Source organism: Schistocerca gregaria, chromosome 3 (assembly GCF_023897955.1).
Source record: "Schistocerca gregaria isolate iqSchGreg1 chromosome 3, iqSchGreg1.2, whole genome shotgun sequence".
NCBI lineage: Eukaryota > Metazoa > Arthropoda > Insecta > Orthoptera > Acrididae > Schistocerca > Schistocerca gregaria.
This window is the reverse complement of record NC_064922.1, coordinates 557,803,337-557,819,443: the sequence shown is the minus strand read 5'-3', so window position 1 is coordinate 557,819,443 and position 16,107 is coordinate 557,803,337. Positions and strand designations below refer to the sequence as shown.

Below are 16,107 nucleotides of genomic sequence, written 5' to 3'. Positions count from 1 at the left end.
GTAGGTCGTCTTTAGAGTTACCGTGAAGAAGCATTTAAGGGAAACTACTGTCAGTGATAGAGTGCATGTTGAAGAATCTGCATTTCGTGACAGCGGAATTGCAAATTCCACTCTAGTAACTCTCAACTTTGGTTCTAGATTTCTATCTTCGGGCTCATTCCGGGCTCCTACTCCACTAACACAGAGGGAAATAGCTGTTAGTTTAGTGAACGCTCTAGAGCCATTAGTTTCAATCTTTCTTTTTGCCTTTCGATCAGATTTGTGAGAAGATTTTATTGAACCCTTTTGTCATCTCATTAGTGTGAAACATTTTCCACATCTTTCTCCTTCTCCACTCTTTTTCTCCAGCTTTCCATACCATCCCTCTCCCTTCTTCCCACCCAGCATCTTCCTACCCACCCTCTCTCTCTCTCTCTCTCTCTCTCTCTCTCTCTCTCTCTGTGTGTGTGTGTGTGTGTGTGTGTGTGTGTGTGTGTGTGAGAGAGAGAGAGAGAGAGAGAGAGAGAGAGAGAGAGAGAGAGAGAGAGAGAGAGAGAGGAGGAGGAGGAGGAGGAGGAGGAGGAGGAGAGAAAAATACAAAAACACAAGGTCCCAGTATATTTAAAAAACGACACCCATTACAGAGGAAAGCCTCAAACCTTGGTTACACGAGCCAGCAACGCTACTACAATCCCATAAAGGATCTGTACCGACCTAATTCTAGCTTTTCGTTTCTAAAACATTGGAATCAAAGAATTTCAACTTGTCAAAAGGAATTAAATTCCTGTTTCAAGTACGCCACTGAGCTGTCACAAACGGTTACCGCAGTACCCAAGACCACCGGCCACCTCATTATAACGCTTCTTTTCGATTTCACTGTTTGCATGACAACGAACAACGTTGGAAGCTGCCGATGCACCGTTGAGAAATGTCAATAGGAGTATTATATTTTCCCAAGCCGTCAAAGAATGTAGATTTCCACACTGAATGCCTGACTGTCTTCATAGCGTGAGAAGATTCGGAGAAATGACGCAATGACGAATCTCTCGATTTTTCTAGTTAAACATTTACCTCTTACCTTATCATATTCAGACAACAAACCATTTTTGTTTTCATGAAAATGGACTCCAACAAGATTGCACTGTGGTTAAGGTAATAGAAACGCAATCGGGAAGGGTGGGGCTAAAATTTCATAATTACCGTAATTCACTCTGGATGAGTGAGAGGATAATTCCTTTTTAATGAACACGGCCGAGATTTATCGAAATCCTTGTAAAAGCCGATATTTTGAATCTTCTGTAATGACAGTATTTGGTAATAAATCTTGTGTTTTTTATGTAACTTTGGTTTCTAGATAAAAAAAGAGTTCCGTTGGATAATATGAAAAATTTGATGTAAATATCGTATTTCGAGAGAGAGAGAGAGAGAGAGAGAGAGAGAGAGAAGAACTGTTCAGTTCCATTACACTTTGCTGTTCATGTTGTATATTAATGACGTTGCGGGCAACATAATTAGTAAGTGAAGACTTTTCGCAGATGATGCAGTTTGCAGTTTCTATAATGCAGCACTGTCTCACAAATCTGCACAAATATTTAGCCAGACCTCGATAAGATTTCAAAGTAGTGCAAAGATTGACAATTTGCTTAAACTGTTCAGAGATGTAAATTTTTGTCAAATACTAGAAAACGTATTACGCTACGAGTAGAATATCAGTGAGACATAACTGGAATCAGTCAACTTACACAACTAACTGCATTTAACACTTTGTAGGGATATGAAATGGAATGATTACATAGACCCATTCATGGGTAACGCAAGTGACAGACTTCGTTTCAGTGGCAGAAAACTGGAAAACTTCAACTGATCTTCAAAGGAGACTGCTTACAAATAACTCGGGCTGCCCATCATAAAATACTATTTAAGTGTGTGGAACCCGTATCAAGTAGGATCTACAGAGGCTGTTCAACGTATAGGGCTCTGAGCACTATGCGACATAACTTCTGAGGTCATCAGTCGCCTAGAACTTAGAACTAAATAAACCTAACTAACCTAAGGACATCACACACATCCATGCCCTAGGCAGGATTCGAACCTGCGACTATAGTGGTCGCTCGGCTCCAGACTGTAGCGCCTAGAACCGCACGGCCACTCCCGCCGGCTTCAACGTATACAAGAATGGTCAGCACAAATAGTTACTCTTTGGTTGACCTCTGGGAAGCGTCGTGGAGACGCTGAACAAACTAAAATGGCCGATGCATTGAGGCCAACGCAACCATACCATGAAAGCCTGCTTGGTAAATTTCTAGAAGCTCCTTCTAGGAATCTAGGAATTTACTTCAGCAATTTCGTAGACATAGTGAAGACAAATTAGACTAATTAAAGCGAGCATAAAGGCCTTTAAGCAACCATTCTTCCTGTGTTCCACACACGAATGGAACGGACAAAAACCGAAATTAATGATACAACAGAGAGTATCCTCTACTATGTACTTCGCGGAGGTTTGCAAATTGTTTAGTTCATATACGGATGTAAATGCAGTTTCTGGAAGTCTTTCTTTATTAGGGTGTTTACTTTCGTGTGTAATTACGCTTGAATGCCTTCCACCATATCAAACCTTTTCTTCTTCTACTAGATTTTAATCTATGGGAAGAGGGAAAGTAACTTTGAGGTAAGTCTAGTGAGTGGGGAACAATGGTCATCTTGTTTGTAATCACAAATTCTTGGCTGCACACCCTTTGTGATCGTCATGCTGGAGTATCCAGTAGCTCATACGCCATTTCCGTTGACGGTTTGCCCTTGTGTTCTTCCTCAAACGGCATAGAAAGTCGCATTACAACTATATACTGATCACATGACCACAAGGGACAAACTCTTAACGAACAGTTCTGTCTATAATATGCAGGGTACTCAGAAACAGTCTGAAAAGTTTGTAAGGATATTGCAGGGTAGTTTGTGCTCAGAAATAGTTGTTAGGAAAGTTAATTAGCACTGACGTTAGCCATCATGCTGTTGCTAGTTCGATTTAAAGCGGCCCGTCAAAGGAGCTGTCGCGAAACGTGTCTTCCGTTTGGTTTCCTGAAACCGAACAAAAGAACAATACAAAAGTTGGACGTGGGATGGTAGACTGTGGTAAGGATCGAAATCGAGACAACGGCTGAGCAGTCTCCTCTGCTGTCGTCTACGCTATGAGAACAACTGACATTAATTGTGTTTGGCTGTCCGCTTGACTTTGCTCTCTCAACGTACTAATTGGAACTTCAGTGCTAATTAACTCGGAATCGGCGTACCGCATCGTATTGCTTTCTTAACAGTTATTGCCCAACACAAACTACACTGCATCACACAAGCATTTTATACATATGGCCACAGCCAATGTTTCATGTGAGGTTGCTTGTGAGCGTCTTGAAACAGCATTATCCAACACGCAGAGACTACTGACGCAAACTTCACCACAATCCTTGACAAGTCCCGTCCTCCTGACGGACCTCATTAACTTTTCCCAAGGTCCTACAGAAATTTAGGAGAGTCCGTATACGATCTCACAGAATCAGATCTCTCGCCTTCTGACATGATTCCAGTTGACAGCCGACTCGAACAGTCATCATCAGTCAATGTTCACGCATTTCTGTAATGCTTGTACCAGAACTGAAGTTGAGCCGTGGTCGACTCGTATCGATTCCGTTGTATCAAAGTAATCGATCTCGTCGTGCCAAAGATGTTTCGGTAGCGTACCTCGCGAGCTTTGTCTCTGACTATGGAAGGCAGTGAGGCCGAGCCTACTGGAGAAGTGTGTGAGTCTTTCGCCAGGAGGAGGCTCTGACAGTCTGGTTACGCTTGCTCTGCTGTGTCTATCCGTAACGACGCAGCAGCGCAAGCGCAACCATTAAGCGTTGCTAGTGGAGCACTACACGGGTGTGCAGTCTTGAGAAAAAACTATTTTCTGCCATATGCGCCCTTCATCGTTTTGTAGTTGATTCGTTGCTGGCATAACGTCCACGTTAAATGCCATGACTGCAACTGGACCATAGCGTCGTTACTGGTGAGGATTTGCGTTTGAAAACATTGAGCACTATGCCTCCTGATATCTAGTTTTCTCCATGCCGTGCTCCGATTATAGCCACGCGGCAGTTGTACTTACAGTTAACTGATCTGAACCTTTTCTATAAGCTGTTGGTATTATTGTTTCTTCTAAAACAAACTCAAGCTTCGCCTACGTACTTTCAATTATGTTTTCTGGTCATAGTCTTCCGTGCGTTGAACTGCTTTTTTAAATTTCACTCTAGAGTTCATGGAATTGTACCAACTACAATGATTCACCGGGTGTTATTACCAGTTGGTGTCAATTGCTATGTTATGAAGAATTTGACTTCATTTCTGTTATTGTAATAGGTGTGTTCTGGTGTCAAGAACAGTTCTCACTATTGTGTCATAAGTATCACTCTGCTCTTTTCCGTACTGTGTATCGCCAGCTCATGTGGTGGCGGGATAATCTACTTGTATCCGTTTTGTCGAGTGTGATTTTCGTCCGAAAGGACATATACTCACAGAATTTATATGTTGTAAAATACATATCTTATATTTGTCAACTGTTAGTTTATTACCTATAATCGTTGTAAAAAAAGAAGGAATCATTTTTTATCTTCACATTACGTCACTTTTTCGACAAAGTAAAATTGTTTTTTGCGTTCTAATTCAGTCAGTATAAATTTTGATTCGTCTGAGACTCAAGTTTAGTTAAAGGAAGTTGGCATTTTTCTCTGATTGTGCTATCAGGTCAGATTTGGTGTAAATAAAAGTGAACTAATTATTATTTTCCTTTAAATTTTCAAAAGGCATGTAATTTTATCTGTTGCACTATTTAGTTGTTGTAACACGTCAAATTTCCTTGCAACGCATCTCTAGGTTAAAATAAATACCTTGTGAACATTTTAAATTTGTTTCCTGAGCTACCAGACCTTACTACTCCCAACCTCACGTTTACATTGCCCAACAATTGATCAGCTGTGTACAATATGGCAGCAAAGTGTGGTTTCAACCCACAGACTTCTGGGTTTTCAGCGCAGCACACTTTCACTAGCATTGGAACATGGTTGCAATACATGGACCCAGTTAGTTAATTGTTGGGGCAAGATATGCAAGAGCTCGAGAATGGTAAACCCACAAAACAAATTTAAAATTCTCACAAGGTATTTATTTGAACCCTGAGATGTGTTGCAAGGAAATTTGATATGTTACAACAAGAAAACAGACCAAGAAAATCAGTAATCAATAGCTGTACAACAAATATTATTCGCATTTTAGATTACTTATATTTGTAAAATTGTGAACAGACATGGTGGCTCACCTCGGAAGGGCTGTTCCACTTGGCTCACAGGGGGACTGTGTCTAGTCGTCATCACTGATTTACGGTACACAAAGCGCCAGACCAGGAGTAAAAGCGACACAAGTGGAACCTTCACATGGCTCAGCGTTTAGAAAAATATTGCATTTTTGGTTCAGATCGGGCGAAGCACGAGGCATTTTTATTTTTTCTTACCGGTGGAGCAGCGGTTGTCTTAGCGGAAAGAGAATAGAATGGTAATTTGAAGGTCGTTATATCGAGGCCCTACGCGAAAATTTTTGTACAGTTTTTACGTCGCGCTGGAAATAATTAGCAAAGTATTGTATTTATTAATACTCTCTTATAAGGCACAAAAGCGAAAGGCAAAGGAAAATTGGGGATTCCGAACAAATGTCTAGGAAGGATCGTAAGGCGTACACGAGATGTTCTAATACAAAGTTGGGTACTTCTACTATTACACATTTGATGACTTACGTACCAGGGAGATTTACAGCATAAAAACAGAAAAAAACAATAATTTCCTCACTATCTTGCAGATGCTATAAACGTCGGATTTTTACGATTACTTGGTTGTTTTAAACTTTCTATAGACATAGAAACAGTGGTTTACTTTCGTAAAAGGTTTTTTCATCGCACAGTTTGGCACAAACCACGCGTGATCAATCGTTTCGTCAAATATTGATGAGGAGAGTTAGCCATGTACAGCTGAACGTGTTTTTATGCAGTCTGCTAGGGTCTAATTTCTTTCGCTCTCTCTTTACCTGGCATTAAAAACAGACGCCGTGGGGCTGCACTAGCGGAATGGATTTATCGGGAATCACTTTAATACTGTACAATGGCAGTCCTCCTTGATTTTAAAAAATGTCATCGTATAATAGTGAATTTTTTTGTCCTAGCTACCAGTAAGTTAGCCGGATAAATTTGTTCTCTGGCACGCAGGGTTTTGTGAGATTAGTCAAAAACTTTTTGGTACTGCAGTTGTATCTTTCCCTGATGAAGTAATGATGACATTTCTGTATTTTGAGACGTGCACATCCACCGTTTTCTGAATTCTCAGTCCAAAAGTTTCCTTGGTTTTCCTTTCATGCAGTTCATGAAAATATTAATAAATGGAATATAGTGAGCGTTATTTCGGTTTATTTGCAGTGTAAGTAACGTATAAATTGAAAATGAAAGAGTTTCTGCATAGGTACTCAAACCAACAACCCTCGGATTTGGTTTTTCTCTTCCTGTTGCGCCAACCGCTGTTTGACAGCTACGTTTAACATAAAACGGCTGATGCCTCGCCCTTCCTAGGCCAGAAATGCTGTTTTGTTCTAACCGCTTATCGACGTGGAGTTCCCATTTGTGTCACTTTCTTTTCTCGCCAAGCCGCGCATATACCGTTAACTTAGATGAAATCGGTACGTTGAGTAGGTGCGGTCTATCTTTGAGTCGGGACCGGTGCTGCGAATTTCCACTACACCCGGGGTGCCCTGTACGGCTGTCAACGGCTCACTCCCTTATCACTGCGCAAGCTGAACTCGCCGAGAGATTCGTAGGCTACAAAGGCAACGTCACAGGCGATCTCGACATTACGTGGTCCCTAGTATGTGCAGTGGCTCTTAGTGGCACTGCACTTGACAAAAGTAAGAAGTAATATAAATTGTTGATCATTGCAACTTCAGCTTCTTCTGTGTTTTTCTTATATTAAACTGTCATCACTCTCTCCTTTGCAATTTTTAGAAGAAATAAGCCGTGGTATTATGAATATTTCGTTTTATTTCTCGTGTCTAAATGAAGGCTTTGCATCCAGCAGATGATGCGATTGTTTCACAAACATAGTCATTACAAGTACCAAAATTAACTGTTTGAAAAGTGAACTAACGGTTCCTGTAAACATATTTTCCATGATGTGACAGAAGGAGAGACTTTCGATGGCAGAAACGATAACTAGAACATATCGGACCTATGACATGAAACTGCTACACGATTCAAATCATAGCAGATTCCTTCTAACAATCAGGCCAGGAAGTTAGTGGTAGTGGTGCATTCTGAGCCAAAGAGACAACAATACGCCCACAGAAATTTTGTCCGCGCCTGGTCGAAAGGGAAAGGACAAATACCACTTCACTTTCTTCCTTGTAGAAGATAATTTCGTCCCACCACAACAGCCCCTCAGCATTCACAGCAACCCTATCCATCTGCACTCGCTCCTACCTTAAGCACAGCCAGATCTGCCTAACGGAAATCCTTTCCGTAAGCGCTTGAAACATTGGCATTCCCTACCCACACTCTCAGTGCAGCTCCTAGCCCACATCCCACCATTTCCAGTCCACTTTTTATGTATTTTTTTAAATTTACTGCGGGTTGTTGATAAAACCACTCAGGACCACTTCCAGTCGAAACATCTAGGCTGCAAAACCGTCAACCGCATTTCAACACCCACTCAATCCCCATCGCAGATGTCCACAGCTACATCACGATAGTTCGAATGAGCTGACGAAGCTCAACCACCACTTCGCGTATCGCTGTGAAGCGTTAATTTTGGATCTGTTGAGTACTCTGTTGACGACTGCGGCTTCTCTGAATTATTCTTTTATTTATCTTTGTTCAATAAAGCATTGGCCACAAACAACTTATATTAGCACCACATAAAGTTCTCGACTGTTTTTTGTAAACATAAAATACACCTAAGTTATCCTCATTTAACGTGACACAGTTATACTCATAGTCAAGCACAGATAAAGGAAGACAGTCCTTATTGATGTAAAGGGTGGTCAGAAACAGTCTGAAGAGGTTGTAAGGGTGTTGCAGGATGGATTGTGCTGAGAAATAAATGTTATATGTAGTCAATCAACTTGGAAGTTAGCTAATCAGGCTGTTGTTCACACAAACAGAGACTGTGTTGCCAACTGTGTCCTCCATTTTGTTTCTTAAACCCCAACAAGACAGCAATACAAGAATTGGACATGGGAAGGTATTACGGATAGAACCCAAGCCAAACACTGAGCACTCTTGTGGGGCATCATTTATGTTGTGAGAACATCTGACACTAACAGTAAGTGGCGAGCCGCTTGAATTTGCGAACACAACCATCCGATTGTCTGACTGCAATGCTAATTAACCAGGAAACGGTGCAACGTATCGAATTTTTACCTTAACAATAATTTCTCGGCAAAACCTACTCCACAACATCCGTACAAGGTTTTTAGACTGTTTCCGATCGCCCTATAAAGTCACAACTGAAAATCCGCTTCAAAAACATATCCAAAATTAATACCGTATATTTATGGGTTGTTAGTACATAAAAGATATTTAACAAAAGTTGACTGAGGAACTTAAATCTTTTTCAGTATGCGTAGAAATGATTCTACTCTTCTGTTTGCCAGCAAAAATAATTTGGTCAATATTTCCCGATGAACTATTATCGTAGACGCAGGTGGGAAAATCTAATTAATTTTGTGTACATGGGTTGGGAAACAGTCATGGCTGAATCTCATCGTAGCAAAGTCCATATTCCTTTTCTATGACAACTACAGAAACAGAATAATGGCTGTGTTGTTACTTTATGCTCGCTGTCATTATAATGTCTTCTCTCAAAACAAAATATAAGGTTCCGTTCTTGCTGCCGCTTAGACTGCTCTTTCCTAGATTAAATTCTGCAAACGTTTGCTAATAGTCTCTTCAGTGAGTTCATCAGCTCGTTCATTAGTGTCGATACCAGCCTCTACTTTTACTCAATCGAACACCCTGGCCATTCATTGATTAATAAATTCGTGGTAGATTGGAAAATTATTTATTTGTCCTCTCGCTTCACCAGACATTATATACAGACTACAGAGAACTTAAACAACTGGAGAATGTTAATAACTTGATGGAAGACAGGTTTTGGCAGCATTTAATGGCCATCAAAATCTCAATAATTTCCGCTAGGAAAACCGATGCTTTGCAGACTGAATAATCGATTAGTATATATGCAGACTGAGGTGATGAATGAAAATTTATTCCGAGGTCAGGATTCGAACCCGCGCGTTCTGCTCACTAAACCAGACGCGCTGACCCTACGCCTCCCTGACGCAGTTGCTTTGCATATCTGCACAGACTACTCTAGCACTCTTCCCTCACCATTTCAACTTCCCATTCGCACCTCAGCCGACTTGATATTCCGCGTAAAGTCAAACAGCACTGCAGAGGCTCTCCAACTGTATTGGGATAGCACTTCCGTATCGATAGGAATTTTCATCCGTCGCTAAAAGGTCTCTGGAATCATATAGTTTCATTTGACAATCGATTAGTCCGTAACTACGGGCATAAAACGCCGAGTTATCTGCATCCTTCACTCTCGATTCATCTCTGTAGACGAAGGGCAGTCGCCTGTGTGTACTTCGCTCCCGCTCTTGGCTCTCGTTGGTCTGTTACCTGCCAGCTACAATCCCTCGTAAAAAATCTCACCCGAATGTCTTTGTATGTCTTGGGTAACAATGCTACAAGGTCCAATATAAATTCGAGACATATTTCACAGATAACAAGCGGAAAATTAAAATGTGTTTTGGGTAACACAAATGAGAGAAAAGTAAGTGTTTTTTTAGCGTAGAGACGTAAATATTCCCTTTACAGTACAACCTTAAAATAAGAAAAAACATTTCAGTAAAAACTATAGGATTTAACCAGTGGCATTGATTACACAAAAAGACTATCAGATCGCTCCTGAAGAACCATTGAAATCTTGGGTATTGCTGAACTGAAATAAATGAAAATATTAACTCATAAAGAACGTCTTTTGTCACACCTTTGAAAGGGAGACGATGCAACGAGGGATTGTCTTAAATGAATAGTTTAAGCTGTCTTTAGGTATTTTATTGCACTTGACCTAGTACATTTTATGTGTACGTTTCGCTAATGAAGCGGCTGTAGTCACTACTACCCATATATTTCATGCAAACCAATATTTGTTTGAAATGCTATTTGAGGATATTACGTCATAGCGCACATGTGCATTAGCGGTTAAAAATCAGGAACTATATTATGCGATGCACTGCTGCGGTGCTGTTTCCGGTTCATTTCACAGTTGGCAGTCGGACTTGAAACATCCATTAAAATAATGGCATTTAGAGCTATGTTAATCTGTCGGTCGATAGCGCCCACTTTGGTAAAAGCCGGCGTCAATATCCCTGGAAACGAGCGCTACTCGTGAAAAGTCGAAATGATTGCGGGATTATTAAAATGTACGCGAGTCGCTTCGAGGACCTTTTATTTTTTGGATGGCAACAGAGCAAACGAGATGGAACACGTTTGGACCAATTCAGGCGCCCTTAATTACTCATTTGGCTTCAGCAGATGTTAATGGCATCGGAAGCCCATTTGGGCAGCATTAAAACGTTACGATCACCGACAGTTATTGCCGGTCAGCCTGGATAAACAGCACAGTTTAAGCAGCTACGTATAGAGTTACTGAGTCTACCAAACAAAATACTTGTGCCGGACGCAACTCAGGACATGATGTACGAAGGCGTACTGAAAAGTGATGCCTCAGAAGCTTTTACGTGAAAACTCTTTAACTTCTTTTAATAAAACAAGGGTTATTATTATTCTGCGTCTTTATTCTTCACGTGTATGTATTTATTTGTCAATATAGTCACCATGGCGATGAAGAGATTTCTCCCATCCAAAGTCCACATTGGTGATATCGTTACCGTATAATTTTTTACTTTGTTGATGGAGACACAACGTTCCCTCTGCTTGCGTCGCTTCGTCACTATCATAGTGAAGTCCTCACTTTAAGTTTTGGAGGCAGATGGACATCAAATGGGAATGCCCGGTGCGTGTGGATGATGATCGACGACAGTGAATCCAAGGCGTCGGATTGTTGCAGATGTCTCAGCGCACGCTTGTGGCCCGGTATTGGCATGCTGGAGACAGGATATTAAATCTGTGGACGGACGCTTAGAATCTGAAGCTCGCTTACAGTACGCTGTTTCTCACTCGCCTACATAATTATGTTGTACGCAACAATTTCGAGCCATCTAGCGGCAGATAGCTGCAGATTTGTAGACCTTAATAATAAAGATGTAGCATGTTAGTAACGATTGATTTATTTAAAAAGCTTCGAGAGTTTTCACTCGAAAATTTCGGAGGAATTAATTCTTAGCACGCCCCAGTGCATTAATTTATAACGAAAGATTTGGAAAACTCCATATTATTCTACAGCACAACGAATTAGTGTTTTATAACTAGTCATGTCATCTTGAAAAAATTTAAGCAGTTCATCCGTCGCCTGGGGCGGCTGGAGAGAGAGAGAGAGAGAGAGAGAGAGAGAGAGAGAGAGAGAGAGAGAGAGAACGAGAGAGCGAGCTTGCACTGGTAAGATCTAGGGCAATGTATAAAAATTAGTATTCGTCATAATTAGGCCTAATTCGAGCAGGTACATATGAATATGATAGTAACTTCTAGTATACAGGGTGTTACAAAAAGGTACGGCCAAACTTTCAGAACAAATTCCTCACACACAAAGAAAGGAAAGATGTTATGTGGACATGTGTACTTACTTTCCATGTTAGAGCTCATTATATTACTTCTCTTCAAATCACATTAATCATGGAATGGAAACACACAGCAACAGAACGTACCAGCGTGACTTCAAACACTTTGTTACAGGAAATGTTCAAAATGTCCTCCGTTAGCGAGGATACATGCATGCACCCTCCGTCGCATGGAATCCCTGATGCGCTGATGCAGCCCTGGAGAATGGCGTATTGTATCACAACCGTCCACAATACGAGCACGAAGAGTCTCTACATTTGGTACAGGAGTTGCGTAGACAAGAGCTTTCAGATGCCCCCAGAAATGAAATGCAAGAGGGTTGAGGTCAAGAGAGCGTGGGGGCCATGGAATTGGTCCGCCTCTACCAATCCATCGGTCACCGAATCTGTTGTTGAGAAGCGTACGAACACTTCGACTGAAATGTGCAGGAGCTCCATCGTGCATGAACCACATGTTGTGTCGTACTTGTAAAGGCACATGTTCTAGCAGCACAGGTAGAGTATCCCGTATGAAATCATGGCGGTGAATCGAGGAAGTACAGTACATATTGACGAAACTAAAATGAGCTCTAACATGGAAATTAAGCGTTTCCGGACACATGTCCACGTAACATCTTTTCTTTATTTGTGTGTGAGGAATGCTTCCTGAAAGTTTGCCCCTACCTTTTTGTAACACCCTGTATACTACAAGTGAGGTAGACATTTGACTCCGAAGTGATTTCGAGTGCTCTGGAAGAAATGTACGTTCTGAGCTCACGTAGTTGGTACGCGCCGCCGACTTTTGAAGACGCCAACGTTTTTATGCTGCAGCTGTTGTGTTCTGACGAGCTGGCAGCAGGAGCCCTTGCTGGTGGGGAGACTTACCCCGACGTGGCCTGCTGGTCGACCTCTGGCCAGCTCTGGCGGCGGCGGCAGAACATGAGGGGCGGCCGTGGGTGCTGCAGCTGCTGCTGCTGGCGCCGGAACGAGCCCTGGCGTCTCGGCGCGTGCCCCGGGGGCAGTCCCAGCGCGCCTGGCACAGCCGCCGCCGCCCCCGCCGCCCCCACCTGCAGCGCCGAGGCGCATTCCAGCGTGCGCCGACGCGAGGAGACCGTGCCGGGGGGCGGCACCACCTGCGTACAGAACGGGCGCCATCTGAGTTCACAGCGACCAATCGTGTAATCTAACTAGGCAAAGGATTTCGTGACATAGAAAAAGCGTCCGATCCTGTGAAGTAGCGCAGCATGTTTGAACTCCTCATCTATAAACGTATACACATCAAGAGAAATGACATTATCATGTTTAACCACCTTAAATCTGCTGAAATGTGTCTTATTCCTCAGACTTGAGAATTTTAAAGTAATATATGCTACACGTCTAAAATATTAATAGAGTTAAAAGCAGAATAAAAATGAAAAGTGGATACGTATATTGGGGAAGATCGATTTAATTTCAGAGAAGGCAGAGGAACAACGGATGCAATTTTTACATTCTGCGGGCTTTTTGAGTTAATGATGTCACCTCCCCCTTTGGTAGCTCCCACCCGGAGATCCGAATGGGGGGGGGGGGGGGGGGGACAATTCCGGAATAATTTGCCAATGGAAAGATCATCATGACCCTCTTTCAGTTACAGGCCACATATCCTGTGGATACTCATTATTTGTATTTGATGCAGTCTTTTCCATTTCCTTCTGCATTCTCATGCCGTCGGTTACTGCTGATTCCTCCGCCTTTAGGGGCAACTTCCCATCCTAAGGGCAAGAGAGTAAGAGGAACCTCTGTCCGCTTCTCCGTCCTCTTTGACGAGGCCGTCGGCAGAATGAGGGTGACTTGTTATACGGGAATTCTTCGGCCACAAATGCTGACTGTTATTCAAATTTTAAGCGGAGGAGGGTTTCTAACCCGGGATCGATGACGTTTTGATTGCTAATCAAAGACGCTACCCATAGACGACGGGCTTAGGTTACCTTAGCTACTGATAAATCACTTGTCGTCTCACAACAACGACCTGCCCTGAGCCCCGGACCTGGACTTAAAGCTACATCAAATTGTTTACAAGGGATTTGGAGGGAATTAGGCAGCAGATTTCAGCTGAGACATAAAAAGGGGTAACATCTATTCAATGTAATTTCCTTAACAGCTAATGGACTTTTTAAATGGATGGGAACATGCACATTCTCAACACACAGATTGACCACCTACTGTAGATGGTGATGAAGCGTATAATGACGAATAGACACACCACAGGAATCAACTCCCTCCGGTAGTCTCAGTAGTTACAGCGGAGCTCACTGCAATACAAGTGGGACGTAAATATGCTGGTGACGTAGATGATGCTAAATCATAAGTCAGTGAGGCGCTCTATTAGAATTACTGCTCATGTGTAATCATGTTCTCAATAATACCAACAGTTATGTGGTATACTAATTTATAGACCGGACTATAGAACTTCAGCACCATTACATGTTGTGGGTAAACGTTCATGGCGGTGTCAGGGGCAATGAAATAGTCGAAGCTCTCTTTAAGAGTGCCTTCGACCATGGGACCAAGACGTGCGAGCCTGTTTCTCACACGGACCTTCGGCACGGCGTGCAGCGCCTTATCAGTACCTTTTGGGACAATAATAGGCGAAGACGTTACGCAGCCATACCACTAAGCATGACAACACTACGTTGGTACTCCTCTGATACGCGCAACAGAAAGTTTCTGGTCTGCATGTTCCTGCTCCGCTTTACTACAAATGATTACGACTATACAGGATACGATTTTGGAAATTTATTGATCGCAAATTAATTTATTCATTACTACGCGTTTACATACCACATCATCACAACACAGCTGTGGCGAAAACAAGAATACAGTTTGAGAAATACTAATGAAAAAGTTTTTTCATCTATGATACAGCAAGTTCTACTCATACTTAGGCCGAAATACAAAGCAAGGACATGAACATGAGCACAAACGTCACAGATGTAAAATCATATGACACCTATGAAAAAACTGAAGTGACTTATCGATTAACGTTATGTGAAGTCGTAACTAAAGAGGAGCGGTACAAGTGTAACAAATTAAAATGCCACAATTAATAAAATGCAACTGCCCCCTCTATCGGCAACAACTGACTCACTCGTCTCTGTGTGACTGTTGCACGCAGGAGGACACAGACCACACAATATTCGGCTGTCAATTATGCAGTGATCAGTGCTTTGTGGACAACACATTGTCACCAGAACGAAGACGCTGTTCACTTCGCATGATCTGTCAGTGTATAAACACACATTTATAAAGTTTTATCTAGTCAGAGTTCGGTAGAAACAATTATGTATATTGATGTTTCATCTGTAGGTGCTGATGAGTGGTTTTGCGAGTATCAAAATATGTGACATAAAGGACTGTATCTTTTGACTGCATTGACTAAGCCAGCCGCGGTGGTCTCGCGGTTCTAGGCGCTCAGTCCGGAACCGCGCGACTGCTATGGTCGCAGGTTCGAATCCTGCCTCAGGCATGGATGTGTGTGATGTCCTTAGGTTAGTTAAGTTTAATTAGTTCTAAGTTCTAGGTAACTGATGACCACACATGTTAAGTCCCATAGTGCTCAGAGCCATTTGAACCATTTTTGAACCATTGACTAACAAGCTTACACTTTTTGCTCTGCCAAGGAATCGTAGAACCGTATACTTCAACATCTGAGAAAAATTTCTACTTGATAATTGTAGATGGGCAGGCAGATGGGCAACAAAGTGATGCTAGCGGGTGACGACTCTTACCGAACGTGCTGCGGAACCTGTAAACTTTCATAACAGTTAATCGCACAAATGAGAACACTGCCCACTGCTCTCATGGTCGCTTGAACTAAGTTGAAAGTAGGGAAGCCTATTGCGTTGCTTGGCTTGTGTGAAGAATGCTGCTGTTATGGCGGTTATCTACATGGTCATTTATTCGGTTCCAATTCAGTAAGAAAACGTTATACCTGTTGTCGACCGAGTTGGGCCGCTTGCCGGTAGTGCGTGGACGTCATGGTCTGGACATGGGCGTCAGTTCGTCCCCGATGTTCGACTCCGAGGTGTCTCCCTCAGCCTCCTGGAGTCCACATCTTATCGTAGAATTCCCTCAGTCTCATTTTTCATGGCCACATAATGACTTAGTTTTCCTTTCGACTACTTCCGTAAGACGAGGTCTTCGGTCAGCGTCGTAACGATTGGCTGAGTTCAACGTTTCTATCAACTAATCCCCGCCACTGTACCAAGGGTTCTCTTTCACCTTTGCTTTGGGAAATTTGATGTTTGG

The 16,107-nt window shown here is 42.3% G+C and overlaps 1 protein-coding gene across 1 annotated transcript in view; it reads right to left on the bottom strand.

The window, feature by feature from the left end:
• The window catches only part of LOC126353909 (BAI1-associated protein 3), a 1,859,046-nt gene that overhangs the window by 1,133,825 nt on the left and 709,114 nt on the right, over positions 1-16,107 (bottom strand). Inside the window, exon 4 of the mRNA XM_050003139.1 lies at positions 12,706-12,953. Within this exon, the coding sequence (XP_049859096.1) occupies positions 12,706-12,953 (248 nt within the window). The remainder of the gene's footprint in view (positions 1-12,705; positions 12,954-16,107) is intronic.